Raw genomic sequence first — 18914 nt, 5'->3', positions numbered from 1 at the left:
TTAATTTGTGTGGAACCCATCGTCACTATGTGTGCATAATAACTTATCTTTTTCTCTATAAATAAAATCAAAATTCATACTTCAAAGAGAAGAAGTTATAAGAAATCTCTCTCCTCCTCTCATCTCTTTATTTTCAGTATCCTGATCCTTCTGCAGGTATAAATTTTTTCTCCATTATTTATATTTATATACACCATAAAATAAAGTAATTATTTATAACACGTTATCAGCACGATCACTCTATGATCGCTGAAAAAAATACGGTATTATACCGGACGGTATGTCGCCTCGTTAAAAGAAAAAATATGAGAAAAAGAAAAAAAACAAAAAAAGAGAAAAGAAAATTATATAAATAAATAAAAGAAACTATATATGTATATATATGTTACTTCATGCACTATAATTAATTATTTTCTGTTAATGGTTGGCTGAGCCACCTGAAATTTTATTTACTGCTTTAAATATTTATTTCTGTTGTCGGTCGGCTGAGCCGCCTTAATTTTATGCACTGCTTTAAATATTTATTTCTGTTGTCGGTCGGCTGAGCCGCATTAATTTTATGCACTGCTTTAAATATTTATTTCTGCTACCGGTCGGCTGAGCCGCCTTAATTTTATTCACTGCTTTAAATATTTATTTATGCACCGGTCGGCTGAGCCGCCACATATTTATTTACTGTTTCTATGTGAATGACTCCGTGACCATAATATCACCGTGAATTATTTGTTTATATTATATAAGAAGGTTTATTCATCTGTATAAATATTTTTATCTGAATCGATAATTTTTGTTTAATTGATCTCTAATTTTTCAGATTAATTTTTGTTTAAATCTTTTTCGCCAACGGTCTCAAAGAAAAATTTCAAAAAAAAATTTCAAAAATTTCAACTTTTTCCAACGGCTAGGAATAGTATTTTTCAATCTATGAATACACTTATTTTCTCATTCATTTCATCAAAACAAAATTTTTTCATCTCTCTAAAAACTCTCTCCGAAAAAAGAAGAAGAATTTTGAAGTTTTGAAGTTTTGAAGAATGTTTCGATTATTTTTAATATTTGTTTTTGGAATCATTATTATGTGTATTTATAATCTTTGCGTTGTAGATTTTACTCCGCAAGAATTTCGTTTGAACATTAGTTTATTTGTTTGTACGCTTTTTCTTTTTGTAATCGCTTGCATTATTAATGTAAACGGTTTATTTTAAATATGTTTTAAAATAAATTAAATAAAGATTTCTAATAATATTCCATGTTTTTATTTTAGAAAACAAATGGCAAACATTGAAAAGCTTAAGATCCAAGCTCTTCAAATCACTGGAGCGAATTACATAGCATGGACCACAGATGTGGAACTTCATTTAGATTCGCAGAGTTTATTGGAGACGATAAAAGAGAAAAATGAATCACCTGCCAATGAAAAGGCAAAGGCGATAATTTTTCTAAGAAAGCATCTAGATGAAAATCTGATGCATGATTATGCAAATGTAAAAGACCCCGTGGAGTTGTGGAAAGCTTTAAAAAATAGGTTTGACAACCAGAAAACAATAACTCTCCCACATGCCCTTGACGAATGGGCAAATTTGAGGTTCCTAGATTTTAACAAGGTAGCACAGTATAATTCTACCATGTTAAGAATCGTGGCTCAGTTGGAATACTGTGGTAAGAAAGTGAGCGAAGACGAAATGCTCAATAAAACATACCTTACATTCCATAAGGAGCACTATGTTCTTGCAGAACAATACAGGAACTGCAAGTACAAAATGTTTTCCGAGCTGATTGTGGCGCTTATGATAGCAGAGAAGAATAATGAACTTCTCATCAAAAACCACAATGCTCGACCTGCAGGAACCAAAGCATTCCCTGAAGTGAATGCAACAGATGTAAACAATCCGGAGAAAAAGGATGTAAACTATCCTGAGAAAGGGAATCAATCATATCGGGGTCGTGGTGGTCGTTTTAATCGTGGGCGTGGAAGAAATTACAACTCACGTGGAAGGGGGTCGTTCAAATGGGTTCGTCCTCAAAATGATTCAAAAGGGAAGGAACACCAAGAAAATTCCACCCAGAAGAGTGAGAATGTGTGTTATAGATGTGGATCTAAGGGACATTGGGCCCGTACGTGTCGAACTCCTCCACATCTTTGTAAGCTGTACATGAATTCCACGAAAGGAAAAGGGAAAGAAGTCAATTTAGCAGAAAACTTCGAAGATACATCATATCTCGATTCTCCCTCCTTTGCAAATGATTTGGATTAGACCGCTTTTGCGGTTAACTAAAGAGCTTGTATTGAGACTGCTGAAATAGTCTCTAGTTATGCCATATATATAATATTATGCTTTTGTTATTTTGAAAAATAATGTTGTTTTAACAACAATTTAATGTATAATTATTGTGTGTTTTCCTTTTATGAATAAAATTTACTTTCCTTTTATTGATGTTTATCTTAATCACAGAAATGGATGAAACAATCTCCAAGGAAATGGCTCAAGAAATTTGTATACCAGATAGTGGGACAACACACACTATTCTAAAGGACAAAAGATATTTCTCTAACTTAAAACCGACAAACATTATTGTCAATACAATATCAGGTCCTGTAGACGTGATTGAAGGAACTGGTATGGCCAACTTTATGTTGCCTAATGGAACCAAGTTTTCCATAAAAAATGCCTTGTATTCTCCAAAATCTAAAAGGAATTTGTTGAGTTTCAAAGACATATACCTTCAAGGATATGATACTCAGTCTGCAACTGAGAATGAAAAGAAGTATATGTACATAACTTCTGATAAATCGGGAAAAAGGCTTATATTGGAAAAATTTCCAAAACTTCCTTCAGGATTGCATTATACTCATATAAGTGCAATCGAATCGCATCTAGTGATTAAAAGAAATCCAGAAGATTTCACATTATGGCATGATCGCCTCGGTCATCCAGGCACCTCGATGATGCGAAAAATCATAGAGAGCTCACATGGACACCCATTGAAAATCCAGGAGATATATCATGGGAATAAAAAGACATGTGCCGCATGTTCTCTTGGAAAACTTATCATAAAGCCATCGCCAACCAAAATTTCTTGAACAAATTCAAGGAGATATTTGTGGACCAATACATCCACCATGTGGACCATTCCACTATTTCATGGTATTAATTGACGCATCCAGCAGATGGTCACATGTTTGTCTATTATCATCTCGAAATATGGCATTTGCGAGATTTCTAACTCAAATAATCAAACTGAGGGCTCAGTTTTCTGATTACCCTATTAAAAGAGTTAGACTAGACAACGCTGGTGAATTCACATCCTAAGCTTTTAATGATTATTGTATGGTAACGGGAATTGAAGTAGAACATCCTGTAGCTCATGTTCACACACAAAATGGTTTGGCTGAATCTTTAATTAAACGCCTGCAATTAATTGCAAGACCATTGATCATGAGATCAAAACTCCCAACCTCTGTATGGGGACACGCTATTTTGCATGTTGAAGCACTTATCCGAATGAGACCAAGTGCATATCATAAATATTCCCCATTACAACTAGTATTTGGTCGTGAACCAAATATTTCTCATCTAAAGATTTTCGGTTGTGCGGTATATGTGCCTGTAGCACCGGCACAACGTACAAAGATGGGACCCCAACGAAGGTTAGGGATATATGTGGGTTATGATTCTCCATCCATTATAAGGTATTTAGAACCTCGAACTGGTGACCTCTTTACGGCACGCTTTGCTGACTATCATTTTGATGAAAAAGAGTTCCCAGTTCTAGGGGGAGAAAACAAACAAGTAGGAAATAATATAAAGTGGAGTGTACCATCTTTGTTACATCTTGATGCTTTTGCAGATACTAAAACGATAATCAAATCACATATTCCAGCTGCAAATGTTCCTGCTCGGATCAAAATTCCACAAGAACATGGAAAAGCAGACGATACACGTGAGTCTAGAACACGCATGAAGCGTGGTAGACCAGTTGGTTCTAAGGATAAAAATCCTAGAAAGCGAAAGGAAGCTGAAAAGCTCGATACTCCCAAAATAGCTGAAAATATTTTGGAGGAGACAAATCATGAGAATAATGATGATGTAGAAAATCGTGAACCTGAAGGAAATCATGAGATTTCTATCAACTATATCCATAATGGAAAGATCTGGGATCGAAATAAAATGGATGAAGTCGATGACGTTTTCTCATACCTCGTAGCAAAAGAAATTGATGAGGAAAACGAGGATCCAGAACCAAAGTCGGTATATGAATGTCAAAAGAGACATGACTAGATAAAATGGAAAGATGCAATACAAGTCGAACTTGATTCGCTCAATAAGCGAAATGTATTCGGATCTATTATACTCACACCTGAAGATGTGAGACCGGTTGGATACAAGTGGGTTTTCGTTAGAAAACGAAATGAGGAAAATGAAATTACGAGATACAAGGCTCGTCTTGTAGTTCAAGGATTTTCTCAAAGACCCGGGATTGATTATGAGGAAACATATTCCCCCGTTATGGATGCAATAACGTTTAGATTCTTGATGAGTCTAGCGGCTGATGAAAATTTAGAAATGCGTCTCATGGATGTTGTTACAGCATATTTGTATGGATCATTAGATACAGATATCTATATGAGAGTTCCCGACGGGTTTAATATGCCAGAAGCATTGAAATCTAAACCCAAAGAGTTATGTGCAATAAAGTTGCAAAGATCATTATATGGGTTAAAGCAATCTGGGCGAATGTGGTATAATCGTCTCAGTGAACATTTAACGAAAGAAGGATACGTGAACGATCCTATATGCCCATGTGTTTTCATCAAGAAAACAAAATCCGGATTTGTGATAATCGCGGTATATGTTGATGATCTAAATATAATTGGGACTCAAGATGAAATACAGAAAGCAACAAACTATTTAAAAGGGGAATTCGAGATGAAAGATCTCGGACAAACAAAGTTTTGTCTTGGCCTACAAATTGAACATTCCCAAAAGGGTATATTTGTGCACCAATCCACGTATACTAAAAGAGTGCTAAAACGATTCAACATGGATAAGGCAACTCCTCTTAGTACTCCTATGGTCGTTAGATCACTTAACGTTGAGAGTGATCCATTTCGACCGCATGAGGAAAATGAAGAGATACTTGGTCCTGAAGTACCGTATCTAAGTGCAATAGGAGCACTTATGTATCTTGCTAATTGTACAAGACCTGATATATCATTTGCCGTTAATCTTTTGGCAAGATTCAGTTCATCTCCTACGAGAAGGCATTGGAATGGGATTAAACATATCTTCCGATATCTTCAAGGGACGATAAATTTAGGATTATTTTATCCTAAAAATTCAAAAGGGCAAATGGTTGGTTTTGCAGATGCGGGATATTTATCAGATCCACATAAAGCCCGATCACAGACTGGATATGTCTTTACAATCGGAGGCACTGCTATATCATGGCGTTCCCAGAAGCAAACGCTTGTGGCTACTTCTTCAAATCATGCTGAAATCATTGCACTACATGAAGCAAGTAGAGAATGTGTATGGTTGAGATCAATAAGCCAACACATTCAATCAAGCAGTGGGATCAACGTAAACAAAGAGCCAACCATCCTATATGAAGATAATGCTGCATGCGTTGCCCAAACGAAGGAAGGATATATCAAAAGTGATAGAACCAAACATATCCCTCCGAAATTCTTTTCATACACCCAAGAACTTGAGAAGAATAAAGACATTGAGGTCAAATATGTCCGATCATGTGACAATGCTGCAGATCTCTTCACAAAATCACTGCCTACCTTGGTGTTCAAGAAGCATGTCTATGCTATTGGAATGCGCCATCAACGTGATCTGTAAAGTTAATCACTCGAGGGGGAGACTACGTCGTTGTACTCTTTTTACCTACTAAGGTTTTTCCCACTGGGTTTACTTAGAAAGGTTTTTAACGAGGCAACCAAAGATATTACGCAAGAGACATAGTGACATTGGTCTCCAAGGGGGAGTGTTATGAAAATCAACGTGGGCGGCTAACAAATATGTCAACAATATACGCATACGCGTTAAAACTTTTAATTGTTTATTAATTTGTGTGGAGCCCATCGTCACTATGTGTGCATAGTAACTTATCTTTTTCTCTATAAATAGAACGTTAAACGTTCATTGTAAAATCACAATTCATACTTCAACAAGAAGAAGTTATAAGAAATCTCTCTCCTCCTCTCATCTCTTTATTTTCAGTATCCCGATCCTTCTGCGGGTATAAATTCTTTCTCCATTATTTATATTTATATACACCATAAAATAAAGTAATTATTTATAACAAGAGGAAAATTGTGGATTATGTTCAAGAGGAAAAAAGGGAAAGACTAAACCGACCAGCGAAACGGCGCCGTTTTAAAAAAGGACCCAAATTTAAAGAACGGCTCAGTAAAAGCCCATTAAAGTAGAGCCCAGGTTCGCGACACATCTGTGAAATCGTATAATTCAGGGTTCGTAAAACCCTAATATATATAACTCGCTACTCAGTTTTTGCTCTTGGTTGCAGCCTCTGTCTCTCTTTAAGGGTTAGTCTCGTACTCCTTCTGCGTAGTTCCTCAATCGAAATTGATCTGTGTTTATGTATGTGGTCGTCTTACTTTGTTATTCTTCCTCCTATCTGGCTCAATAATTTCGATTTATGTGTTTATTGAGACTAATTTGCTTCATTTTCTTGGCAGATTTGGAAAAAGACTTTTGCTTCTTCTTCGTTCGTAAAACCAATTCAAAGAGTCAATATGTCAGGGTAAGTTTCTCTTTCGATGCAGCTATGTTGGAGTTTACTACATTCTTTAATCTACTGAATCAGTGATAGATAGAGAGTGATACATTTAGGGTTCAAATGTTTAGTTTTAGGTCGATTGATGTTATGCTTTGATTTGTGACTCAAATCTTTAAACTTTCTAGTTGGGCACAGATTACTCGAAAGGTAGATTGTTTGATGATTGTTGATTTGATCAAGAATTGATAAAGTTTTATACTTTGTTGATTTTTTTTAGTGATGAGGCTGTTGTTGCTCCTGTTGTTCCTCCTGTTGCTGAGGCAGCAGCGATCCCAGAGGACATGGATGTGAGTACTGCATTGGAGTTGACAGTAAGGAAATCTCGTGCTTATGGTGGTGTTGTTCGTGGTCTCCATGAAAGCGCTAAGCTTATCGAGAAGCGTGTTGCTCAGCTCTGTGTCTTGGCTGAAGATTGCAACCAACCTGATTATGTCAAGCTGGTTAAAGCTCTTTGCGCTGACCACAGCATCAAGTTGCTTACGGTTCCAAGTGCCAAAACCCTCGGGGAATGGGCTGGTGTAAGTAGTTTTCCTTTTATATGGTTAAAGCTCTCTCCTCTAAGGAAGAGTGTGGGGGGTAATAATCTTGAATTTGGTTGCAGCTTTGTAAGATTGATTCAGAGGGAAATGCAAGGAAGGTTGTTGGATGCTCATGTCTTGTGATCAAGGTAACGAGTCTTTTTGCTTTCTCTTAATCCATGAATCTTAGGAACCTCTAAATTCTTATAAAGTCTTTGAGACTTGTGTCTGGTGATTTATTTGTGTGCTTCTGTGTTGGGTTGTTACAGGATTACGGTGAGGAGACAACTGCTCTAAACATTGTCAAGAAGCATCTTGAGTCTAACTAAATCAAGCAAAAAGGTCAAGTTTTCAGATGCTTTCATCCCAAAGGAAATGCATTTTGTTTCTTGTGGCCACTCTCTTTTTTTCTTTCTCGTTCTCTCTGTTTTGGATATTAAATACTCAGTAGTGGATATGTCATGTTCGATTTGTTTCGAACATGAAAGTTTTGATGTTATGTTAGGTTCTATCAATTCCATGACCAACCTCGCTCATTAAGATTTTATGTTTTGTTTTCTTATCACATACAGTCGTTCTACAATTGAGATTTTTTGTTTTGTTTTTTGAACAAAAAAAATAAATACTTCCAGAAAGTGAAATTTCATTTTCGGAAAAAACAAACAAATTAATTTGGTTGGTACGCATAACAGATACATGGTTTAATAGAACCAAGCTAAGACAGACCCTTGAGCCAGACCAATAAACAAGAAGAGCGTAATGGCACTACCTGCAGCCTCTGCGTGTTGTTATTGCACAGATTTTGGAGTCAGAATCATCAAAATGCTTACGTTAGTTAATCCCAACAAGCCTGTCACTAAAACAATACAGGAATCTCAGTCCTCGATAACATTGGACCGTGCAAGCAACCCCAAAAGAGAGGGTAAAACAGCAGCCTTGCAAGGAACCGCCAACCGCGATCCTCTCATCATTGGCCATGAACACAGCGACCAAACATTTCCCAACTAAATAAAACACATTGTAGGCTGCAATGAGTAGAACAGGGTACCAATCTTTGAGAGTCTCGGAATGAACATCCTTAGTGATGAATCCCGGAAATATCGACAGTATCACAATGTTAATGAGAATGATCCAAAGCCGAAAGATTTCAGACTCTTGATGATTTCCCAGCGAGCATTTCTACATTCGGTTCTGGTTGATGAACCTTTCTCATCATCGGAGTCTTTGATTACATGAAGAGTATTTCTCCATTCCGATCCGGTGAAAGAACTTTTCTTATGTCTCTCCTTCTCGTTTATCGCCTTGGTCTTGAGCTCATCGTAGTGTTTGGCTACAAGTCAAGAAGTATAGTTGTTGTAGAACACAACATATAACCATCACAACGCTTCCCACAATATATAAAGTAAATATTTACACTTCTACTTAGCCCATCAGAATTTTGATGTTTAATAGATCTTTCGTTTCTTTCATTTTAACTAAAGTTGTTTTAAACCTTTTATGTAAAAGTCTTAAAGTAATTATTTTTTATAACATTTATATATTACAGTATGGTATTTTATTGGTTGAATTGGTTTTAGTTAATAATGTTCTTATATAAAAATATAAATAATTAAATGAAATCATATGATCTATAATATGTGTGCAAAAACCTTAAACATCACTTATAATGAAACACTAGATAACTTACCCGCACATAAAAATGACAATTAAAGAAGTGCATTGGAGTTTTAGTTACAAAAATTATTGTAGTATTATCCGGAATACAAAATCTGTTAGTGTATTATGAAACATGTTTAAAAAAAGTTTTATGTTTCAATCATCGATTTTTCGTATCGGAAAATCGATTATTGGAATACAAACACAAATACATCTTTGTAAAAAAGTTGATGAAGATTTAAAAAATTTAGATTGCTCGAAAACTAAGAAGATGTGTGCTCGGTAAATTTGAGATGATGAAGATGATATCATAGAATATATATATTTTGTAAGGTTTCTGTTTAATTTTTAAAAATTTGGATTGCCTTTAAAATTTGAAAATTAATTTATTGTTGTTATTCTGATAGATTTAGATAGGGTTTAGGTATGAGAATTAATTTATAAATGTAGTTTGGATTTATGAACGTAGCAAAATTTATACTTATAAAAGTTAAAAAATATATTCTAATATATTAATATACATGAATTATACGCTTACATATTTGAGTTGTTATATATATATATATATGTATATATATATGTTAGTCTCAATTTAAAAATATAGATCTTAGATCAATCTAATATATATATGTACTACATGAATCCTTTATGTATAGATAGAGATATGATGTTTGTATTACTGATGTTTAATTTTAATTAATGAAATAATTAGAATATTATGGCACATTTGTAATTAATCTAGTAATATTTGGGTAATTAATTGTTTAAACCATAAATCTATGTGAACACGACACGTCAGCGTGACAATCTTGTAAATCACACGGAGGGGCAATGTTTTTTATTAATAATGTTTCTCAATTAATATATAAGGGATGGGAAATAATTTTGAGACTATAAATTTTAGAAATTTGTATTTCATATTTAGGATATAAACTATATAGTTCTGTTTTAAAAAAGCTTCACTTAAAATTAAACTATTTTCATAATTCTCCTAGGAAAAAAAAAACATGTTTAGACATTGGAAACAAACAGGGGGAAAAAAAAGGGGCTCCTTATTTAAGAGAGGAACTACAGATCGATCATTCCATCTTTTTCTTTCGTTGCCGCAGAAATTAAGAACCTCTCTCAACCCTAAAAAAATCTCGTGACTTTCGCATTCGGGTCTCTTGTTTTAGGGTTTTGATTAGGGTTTCTTATTTGATTCGTAGTAGTTCTTTCTTTGTTTGCGCGATGGGTGAAAGAAAAGGCTTGAGCAAATACTATCCACCAAACTTTGATCCGAGGAAGATTCCCCGGATCCGAAAACCTAAGAATCAGCAAAAGAAGTTTCGTTCGATGGTTCCGTTACGTATTCGATGCAACACATGTGGGAATTACATGTCGGAAGGTACCAAAATTAATTGCCGTGAAGAAAAAGTAATCGGAGAAACCTACATAGGGATCAAAATCCATAGGTTTTACTTCAAGTGTAGTAAGTGTTGCGCCGAGCTGATATTGAAGACCGATTCAAAGAATTCGAGTTATGTAGCCGAATCAGGTGCAACTTGTGTTTATGATCAACACGAGGAGGAGAAGAAGCAAGCCGAGGAGAGAGGGGATGTGATGAGTTCTTTAGAGAAGAGAACTTTGGTTTCCAAAAGAGAGATTGATGTTATGGCTGCACTTGATGAGATGAAATCTATGAAATTTAGACGCGTGTCGGTGAGTGTAGACTCTATGCTTGAGGCTTTGAGTAGAAGACATAAAGAAGAAGAAGAAGTTGCAAAAGAGGAAGATGCAGCGTTGGTAAAGTCCATCAGATTTGGTAAGCAGAGGAGGATTGTGGACGAAGAAACCGATGAGATAAAGAAAGGAAGAATGGAGGTAATAGATGCGAAGAAACCTAAGACTAAGAAACTTGCTTGCATTATAACCTTGAAGAAGAAGAGAAGACAACAAGTTTGGGACTCGCATCACTATGCGACAATTATGGTGCTGATGAGGATTGAGGAAGACTGAATGATGTACGTTGAATCAAATCTAGAGTCATGTTAGAAACTTATTTGTAGAGATTAGTTTACTATCATTTCTATTTTTTGCATATTGAGTATGTTTCTGCAATTTAACGAAGAGTTTATTGTTTTTAGAATTACAACATTTCTGCTTCATTCTTCTCAAGTAATAACAGGGTTGGAACTGAATACACAGAACCCCAAAAAGTTATAACATCATGTTCCTTAATTGGACTTCATCTCCACGTCTGCATCATCTTTAGCCAGAGTATCTGGAGAATCTCGCGGTAAAAGACCGAGAAGAGGCAGAGGGAGCAATGAGCTAAGATTGCATAGGATAATAAGTGTTGATAAGTTACCAAAACTGTCTTTTGTGATGCCGAAAACTTGAGTCAGCCCTGCACCCATAAGCCCACCTAGAACACTGCCTCCGTTAGAGATTGACATGAGTGTAGCAAAGAGAGTTGCTTCCATTCCTTCTGGACATAATCTCGCTGCTAACACAAGAACTGGCATGAATGAAGCCTGTTACAGTTTGATATTAACTGTCAGTGCATTGATACTGACATATTCCAATAATGCTGCATTAACTAACTATGGAATCACACAAGAACTCTAAGCCTTTTAGAAACTTAATGCTGACAAAAGCGTAAACCTGAGCAAGGACTGTTAGGATTAGAGAGTCTCCGATAGCAAACCACTCGTCGCTGATTCCCAACTGTCTGTTGAAACCTGACACGAGGATAACCTGCAAAACATAAGAGCGGTCCCAAAAGAGTTACTGGTTGTGTAACAGAGGATAGATGGCAAAATTTTCTTGTAAAGAGCGGATTGGACAAACCTGAGTCATCCCAAGACCCGTGCCAAAAATTGTCGTCACGAGAAAGATTTTTCTCAAAGGAACAGTCTTCAGGAATCCATTGTACAGTCCTACTCCAAGTAATGAAGCAATTGAGGTCACAAGTTTAACTCGTCCCAGAAACTCCGGAGTAAAGCCGAGTTTGTTCGTTCTGAGATGAAATTTGTACCAAACAAAATTAGTTAGAAACTGTAATTAATACAGTTCATAGGATATGAAATAAGCCGATAACCAAGAACCAAGTGGAAGAGGACATACGTGAAGTAAAACATTGCAGAATCCGAGTGTGGTGTCGCTTGCCATAAGAATATAAACAAGGTCGGGAGAAAAACATTTGGTTGCTTAATGGCACTCCATAGCTGAATCATGTTCTGCTTTGAGGTCTGAAGAAAGCCAGGACTGACCAAGGGTATGTTCTCTTTCTGCCCTGATGCTGGTCTGACAACACGTTGTTCGTTCACGAGAACAGCAACTGCTGAAGTTATCAAAGGTAGTAAAGCTGTCACCCCAAATACAAACCTGAGGTATAACAGCTTTTAGAATGCCACGTAGTTAGTTATCTATGCCACGGGATATCAAAAAAGAAATGCAACTGTTTGCGCAAATCGTGTACTGTACCTCACACCATAAGACTCCACCAGGGAGCCGCTAAAGTAGGAACTCACAATCCCGCCAAAAGCTGAGGATCCCCAGCACAAAGATTGCAGCGATCCCGACACGCTTTGTGACTCACCACGAGCCCGTTCCACAACCATTGAGTCTACTACCTATTAAAATTTAACAACTCAATATTTCGATATGCTGGAATAACCAACGCTATCTTGCAATTCAACCAGACTAAGTTAACCAGAATAGGTTAGAAAACTTACAACATCAGAAAAGGCAACAGAGAGGGAACCGAGAAGTATACAAAAAGCAGCACTATATTTACTGTCAACAAAAGCAGCCATCAAACTCCACGAAAATGCACCAAGAAGTCCCGAGAGAACTAGATATGACCTCCTTCGATAGCCAAATAGAGGCACTGAATCACTGTGAAACAGACCAACATACTTAGACTTTGCTATTGATCACAACGGTCTTTCTACACAGTTGTCTAGTCAAGAGGTATAGAGGTGGTGAAGGAATCATACCTGATAAAACCGTAGAGAGGCTTAACAAGCCACGGCAACGAAGAAAGACCCGTAATCACAGCTGTCTAGTCAAGAGGTACATTTTGTCAGCCTATAAAGAGATATTCCCTGAAAGTCCAATAAGGAAACTACAAAAGCATTTGAATCAATCTCATGCATTACAATGACATACCTCAGCAGGATCAAGACGCAAATCATCTTTTAAATAGAAACTAACAGCGAGCCTCGCGAGTCCTAAAACACCTTGAACAAAATACACCATTGCTACAGCAACATTGTCTGGTGATAATTCAACCCCGTAGAATTTGCTTCTGGTGATACTAAGATTTCTTTCTTTACGAGGAGGCTGTGTTCTAATACTAGAAGTATCTCTGTCTTCTTCTACATTTGTATTCGATGTATCTCCTTCAGCTACACCTTTTAAATTACACACAAATTTCTCACATTAGAAATGAGTAAATATCACAGTTCAAACAATCACCAATTTCTGAGGATTTTGATGCTTCCTAATTTTGTAGTAATGGCTATGAGCTTACTGATTCGAGAATCTAGAAGCAAGCTTTCCTCAGAATCGCGCCGGCGAGGAAGCTCCGGGATTGAAACTATGGAGGACATATCTCTGTCCGGAGGTCTCTTACGAATCTTCCGGCGTGGTACACGGTGAGATCGGGCGGCGATAGCAAGGCGTCGTGTCCCGTTGTTGATGGAGAGGAAGGTGGATGGCAAAAGTGTAATTTGAGAAGGTGAGATTGAGATAGAGAAAAGATTGAGACTCGCCATTTAGTTTTCTTATTTTTTCTTTTTTAAATAAACAACACTCCGTCTCTTGCTGCGTTTTGTGAGATTGTGAGTCTCCTTCGTGTTTTTTCTTTTTCTTTTTTTCGATTGTAGATTTTTTTTTCCGGTCACATACATTAGTTTTTATTAAAATGTAAAGTTGAACTCTTCATCGCGAGAATTTTGATTTGATATATTATTTGTCAAAACCGAATAAGAGTTATATTGTCAAAACCGAATAAGATTAATCTATATTTTTTTGAAATGAAAGGTAAAATTATAAAAATAGACGAGTTGGAAATTTTTTTTTTGCACAGGACTAATAAACTACTATAGTTTTTTCTAACATTATATACATACGTATCCCCATAAGTTCAAATCATTCTAAGAAATCAATATAAGGACTAGTAATATATTGTATTTGGATTTTAATCATTTTATACATGTTCTAATACGTCTACGCAAAAGACGACCAAACATGCGTTGCCATGTCAATAAACAGGAAGGAATATCCGTGTTTAAATGATTTGAGGCTTGAAATTTCCTAATGGATCTCGAGTTTTCTTCATGAAAATGAAACACAGTTCTATTTTCTTTTTTTATTAAAAAATGGAAACGCATTTCACTTAAATCATAAGTTTTTTTTTTTTTTTTTTTGGTATATATCAATCTTAAATCAAAAGTTATGAATGGGTGATAAAGTATACTATTACCATCATAAAACCATCATTTTCACACCTTCCATTCAATTCAACAAGACCTAATTGTTGCGTATTTGACCGGTCGAAGCAAGAAGGAAAGTTCTGTTTCTTGGTTTTGTTAAAAATTTCAGATTATTTAAATCGCCATTCGTGGTCTCGTAGAACAAGTATTATATCATATTGCCTCTAAACAAATCCGTGAGAATTGAGAGAGAGTAACTATTTTAAAGAATTCCCAAAGAAGCTTCAAACTTCAAAGACTCAAAAAGGAAAGTAACCAAGAACAAGTCAATGGAGATGGACTCATCTAGTATGATCAAACTGGAGACTCTATCCACCGTGAGTTCCTCACCATCGGAGAAAATCCATCTCCGTCCAATGACGCTTTCCGACGTTGACGATTTCATGGTCTGGGCCACTGACTCAGACGTCGCACGCTTTTGCACGTGGGAGCCTTACACTAGCCGAGAAGCCGCAATCGCGTTCTTAAACGACGTCGCTTTGCCACACCCTTGGCTCAGAGCTATATGCTTAGATAACGACCGTCCTATCGGCTCGATCTCCGTCACGCCAGTTGATAAGATCAGAGGAGAAATTGGTTATGTCCTCGGAAGCAAGTACTGGGGGAAAGGGATAGCGACGGAGGCGGTGAGGCTTGTGGCTGCGGAGATATTCAAGGAGAAACCGGAGATGGAGAGGCTTGAGGCACTTGTTGACGTTGACAACGTCGGATCTCAAAGGGTTCTTGAAAAAGTTGGGTTTGTGAGAGAAGGTGTTATGAGGAAATTTATGTATCTAAAAGGAAATGTTAGAGATATGGTCATGTTTAGTTTCTTGCCTTCTGATTCGTTGCACTGATCTGATTTGAATCAACAAATATCAACATAGATAAAGTAAAGTTTGTTTGATATCGAAATTTGTATTTTGCTTAGCTTGTAAAATCACATGTATAAAATGGAGTGATGCTCTATTTTTGTTCTTCTTCTTATATATGCTGTTGTAACCTTAATATTAAATACTTCATACCAAAGTGATTTTTATAATTTGAGAGTACGATGCCTTCGTATTTACCATGTTCACTTCGCCAAATATAACAAAGTTTGACTATCTCATTAAAATATATTGAAAATTAAAAAGTACAAAATGAAAAATGAAATTTTTTTACAATAAAAATATATATAGTGTAATAGCTTTTATGTTTTAACAGCGATTAGATGAATGGAAGTCTGATAACATTCGATTAAACTTTAACTAAAATTACTTAATCATACAACACGTTGGTTGAGTGACTTGATTCTTGCGTTGGTTTTGACAGTATAACAACGATCATCTGCACCATAACTTGAGAAAACTGTTAAATCCTTTTTTGGGAATGCGACCACACACGATTATGGGCATCCAGCTGGAAGCAACACGGTAAGTTCCGAAATCCAAACAATACATTGTTTGGCAACCAAGTAAGTGTTGGAAGTCAAAAGTCAAATATAGACAGCTATCCACTCACATGATGACACGTCAGCTTATGTCGTATATATATATTTAATCGAATAATAACATTAATAAATACACTAATCTATAGCAAATGGTACTACTTTAATGTTTTTTTAGTCAAAAGCAATCAATCTCAAAGTTTTTCAAGATCGCAATCTGTATATAAAAGACATCGTTTAAACGTAGTGATGTGATATCTCAAACAATCACTATACTAAATGGAGATGGACTCACAAGAAACTCAACCAATAATGAGCTCTTCGCCTCCGGGAAGAATATCACTCCGGCCGATGACTCTTTCCGACGTCGACGACTACATGGTTTGGGCCACAGACCCTAAAGTGGCACGCTTTTGCACTTGGGAGCCTTGCACGAGCCGGGACGAAGCAATCAAATACATAACCGATCGTGTCTTGACACACCCTTGGCTCCGAGCCATCTGCTTAGAAGACGACCGTCCGATCGGCTACATCTTGATCATGGCGGTTGATAACATCAGAAAAGAGATTGGTTATGTCCTAGCGAGAAAGTATTGGGGAAAAGGGTTTGCAACGGAAGCGGTGAGGCTGGTGACGGCGGAGATATTCAAGGAATTTCCGGAGATTGAGAGGCTTGAGGCACTTGTTGATGTGGACAATGTCGGATCTCAAAGGGTACTTGAAAAAGTTGGGTTTACTAGAGAAGGTGTGATGAGGAAGTTTCTATGTATCAAGGGAAGTGTAAGAGACACTGTTATGTTTAGTTTCTTGCCTACTGATACTTTGAAGTAAATTGATCAACAAAAAAGATTAATTCGCAATTCTATATACATATGTTGGATTTAGTTTCTGATTCATATGGAATATATGATGTAAACACTCTGTTTTTCATTTGCCAAAAAAATTCTATAAATTCTGCATAGTAAATTACGAAAACAATTAAAGTCAATGGCTACTATAGTCAGTAATCAGATTAGAGGGATCACCCAAATTATTCAATGATAGGTAGAGAAGAGTTTTATAAATCAAAATTTAGGGATCTCGATAATCTCTTTAAAAGTTCAACTCTTGATAAAGATTTTGAAAGAAGGCATTCAGGTTCTATTCGATACAACAGAAATAGAACAAAACTAGCTCCGGAACAAGGGCTTCACAACCTCCTTTTGGCTAGGTTAAGTGATCTTAACTTAAATAGCAACATTCTGACCATTTCTTGGATCTAAAACTCTTCTACCTTTATCTACCTTCAGAATATCAAATTTTAGAATTCTCTGTTTTGGATTAGTATCTAAAGAGTCTGCAATAACAAGACTATTTATCATCCCCTTGCTGAATCTACAACACTAGATGGCTTTTCTAAACACATATCAAGTAGATGAGATGCTAGAATAAGAAACACAGAAAATGAAAGTAACTACAATGATCTTACTCAAGTAGCAAAACATATATATTATTACATAAAAGAAAAAGGGACATGCGAGAGATGGAGAGGCCCTAAATGTGGTTCTAACAAATGGATGACTAACATAGAACTCATCAATACACAAGTCACAAAGTGGCTTACTACTGAAAAGATGAGTATAAACAGCTAAAACTTACTTTAGAACAACCATTCCTCAATGTATGAACCACTACAACAAAAGGAATAAATAGTGTCCAAGAAAGACGTACATTAGAAAGCCCATGATCTGTTTCAATCACAAGTTATAATGCAGAAGCTTCACGTCCTCCACATGGTCTAGAAAGGTGTGAACTCTACGACCCTTAAACTCATCCGTTCCTTGGATATCAACTCTTATGATTGTGTTCCTCTCGGGATTGTAGTAGAAAACATAGAAAGTACAGATGAATAATGCCGCGATAAGACAATTTCATTTGTACTAGTCCTTCCAACAATGTTTAACTCAGCCTCTGCAACAACATTCTTCCACATTGGAGGCAATGCATATACATGCCTTGACCATTCATGTTTCTCAGCGTCTACTAGAACCCACAACTCAAGACTTCTAGTTTGGCCAGTAATTATTCCATGAAGCTCATCTGACTGAATTGCACCTAACCTACCCTCATAGTTTACCAGAGCTGATTGACCATACAACACCATGCCCCTGGCTTTCTTAACAAAACTAAACTTCTCAGACCTAACATCAAAGCAAACTATAGTAGAAATCCCTGACAATGGACCGACCATAGCTTGATAATACAAACAACCATCAATGCATATCCCATCATGTGCAGGATGATGGGGTAAACAACAATCAATCATCCTCCATGAAAGAGTTTGAGTCCCTAATGTCAGAATCTGGTACTCCTCACAATTCTTCTCTCCGTTTCCATAACATGGCCAGGTCATGGACAATACCTTAAACTGCTTCTCAATCGGATCATAAACCAAAAAGCTTCTCACTTTAACCCTCCTAGTCTTCACTTTGGGTAAAGGTAAGGCTTGTCCAGTGCTGGGATTGCATATCATTGGTACTGTTTCCTTCCTTCCCTTTAGGACCCGTAGATGTGTAAGACAGAGCAATCCACGGATATGACCACAAATTTGAGAGGTACGATCAAAGGGGACCTTCATATGATAACTCGGGGATACAAGAGACGAGTTCTCATCTGGATTTTGGATTTGCGGTGCCGTGAAGAAGAACAACTCACCGGTTTTTTCGAAGGAGAACAAGAGTTGCGGGAGAGTTGAAGATCTGGTCAAGAATAGCTCTGTGAAATCGGGACGGAGAAGTATGGAAGACCAGAGCTTTGATACGCAGCGACATCTAGCTATAGATTTCGCCGGCAATTTCAAGAGTATTTCGAAAATGAGATCAGTTGGGATCGCCTCTGAGTTTTCTCTTCTATCAATTGAGGTTGATGACTGCCGTGAAATGGTTAGAGCATCCTCGGAGACGTCCTGCCGCCGTGTTTTCATGGCGGAGACACTGCCTTTAAACCCTAGTTTCTCTTGTAGACGAACCGCAGTTCTATTTCAACTCCTTTTTTTTTCTT

At 36.7% G+C, this 18914-nt stretch overlaps 6 protein-coding genes and 1 pseudogene across 7 annotated transcripts; 4 read left to right on the top strand and 3 right to left on the bottom strand.

The window, feature by feature from the left end:
* Positions 1-6524: 6524 nt before the first annotated feature.
* On the top strand, positions 6525-7873 carry LOC9317281 (40S ribosomal protein S12-2). 2 transcript variants are annotated; one of them, XM_002881168.2, is made up of 5 exons: positions 6525-6556; positions 6710-6774; positions 7028-7328; positions 7412-7477; positions 7598-7873. In XM_002881168.2, exons 2-5 carry the CDS (start codon positions 6767-6769, stop codon positions 7655-7657), a joined length of 435 nt encoding a protein of 144 aa, XP_002881214.2. In that variant the 5' UTR covers positions 6525-6556; positions 6710-6766; the 3' UTR covers positions 7658-7873. The 2 variants fall into 2 exon arrangements, with proteins under 2 accessions (XP_002881214.2, XP_020885621.1); XM_021029962.1 differs by having other exon boundaries at positions 6539-6611.
* Positions 7874-7970: 97 nt separating this feature from the next.
* On the bottom strand, positions 7971-9198 carry LOC110229285 (annotated as a pseudogene).
* An 817-nt stretch (positions 9199-10015) lies between these two features.
* LOC9315430 (coiled-coil domain-containing protein 94 homolog) lies at positions 10016-11072 on the top strand. Its single transcript, XM_002881167.2, is given in 2 exon segments — positions 10016-10910; positions 10913-11072. Coding segments are annotated over 2 exon segments (756 nt in total). The 5' UTR covers positions 10016-10214; the 3' UTR covers positions 10973-11072.
* On the bottom strand, positions 11040-13818 carry LOC9317280 (folate-biopterin transporter 1, chloroplastic). The gene is made up of 9 exons (XM_021029333.1): positions 13504-13818; positions 13140-13384; positions 12968-13032; positions 12704-12866; positions 12453-12601; positions 12093-12353; positions 11817-11985; positions 11631-11723; positions 11040-11500 (listed from the first exon to the last, which is right to left on the bottom strand). The coding sequence occupies exons 1-9, from the start codon at positions 13745-13747 to the stop codon at positions 11201-11203; spliced, it is 1689 nt and encodes a 562-aa protein (XP_020884992.1). The 5' UTR covers positions 13748-13818; the 3' UTR covers positions 11040-11200.
* Positions 13819-14420: 602 nt separating this feature from the next.
* Positions 14421-15488, top strand: LOC9317279 (uncharacterized N-acetyltransferase p20). The gene has a single exon (XM_002881166.2). It carries the CDS (start codon positions 14737-14739, stop codon positions 15301-15303), a length of 567 nt encoding a protein of 188 aa, XP_002881212.1. The 5' UTR covers positions 14421-14736; the 3' UTR covers positions 15304-15488.
* Positions 15489-16007: 519 nt separating this feature from the next.
* LOC9315429 (uncharacterized N-acetyltransferase p20) lies at positions 16008-16844 on the top strand. The gene has a single exon (XM_002881165.2). The coding sequence runs from the start codon at positions 16155-16157 to the stop codon at positions 16704-16706; it is 552 nt and encodes a 183-aa protein (XP_002881211.1). The 5' UTR covers positions 16008-16154; the 3' UTR covers positions 16707-16844.
* A 475-nt stretch (positions 16845-17319) lies between these two features.
* Positions 17320-18914, bottom strand: LOC9315428 (F-box protein DOR). Its single transcript, XM_002879315.2, has one exon. It carries the CDS (start codon positions 18835-18837, stop codon positions 17710-17712), a length of 1128 nt encoding a protein of 375 aa, XP_002879361.2. The 5' UTR covers positions 18838-18914; the 3' UTR covers positions 17320-17709.

The sequence above is a fragment of the Arabidopsis lyrata genome (assembly GCF_000004255.2).
Source record: "Arabidopsis lyrata subsp. lyrata unplaced genomic scaffold ARALYscaffold_4, whole genome shotgun sequence".
Lineage (NCBI taxonomy): Eukaryota > Viridiplantae > Streptophyta > Magnoliopsida > Brassicales > Brassicaceae > Arabidopsis > Arabidopsis lyrata.
The sequence above is the reverse complement of the archived record's forward strand: the minus strand, read 5'-3'. Positions and strand labels throughout refer to the sequence as shown.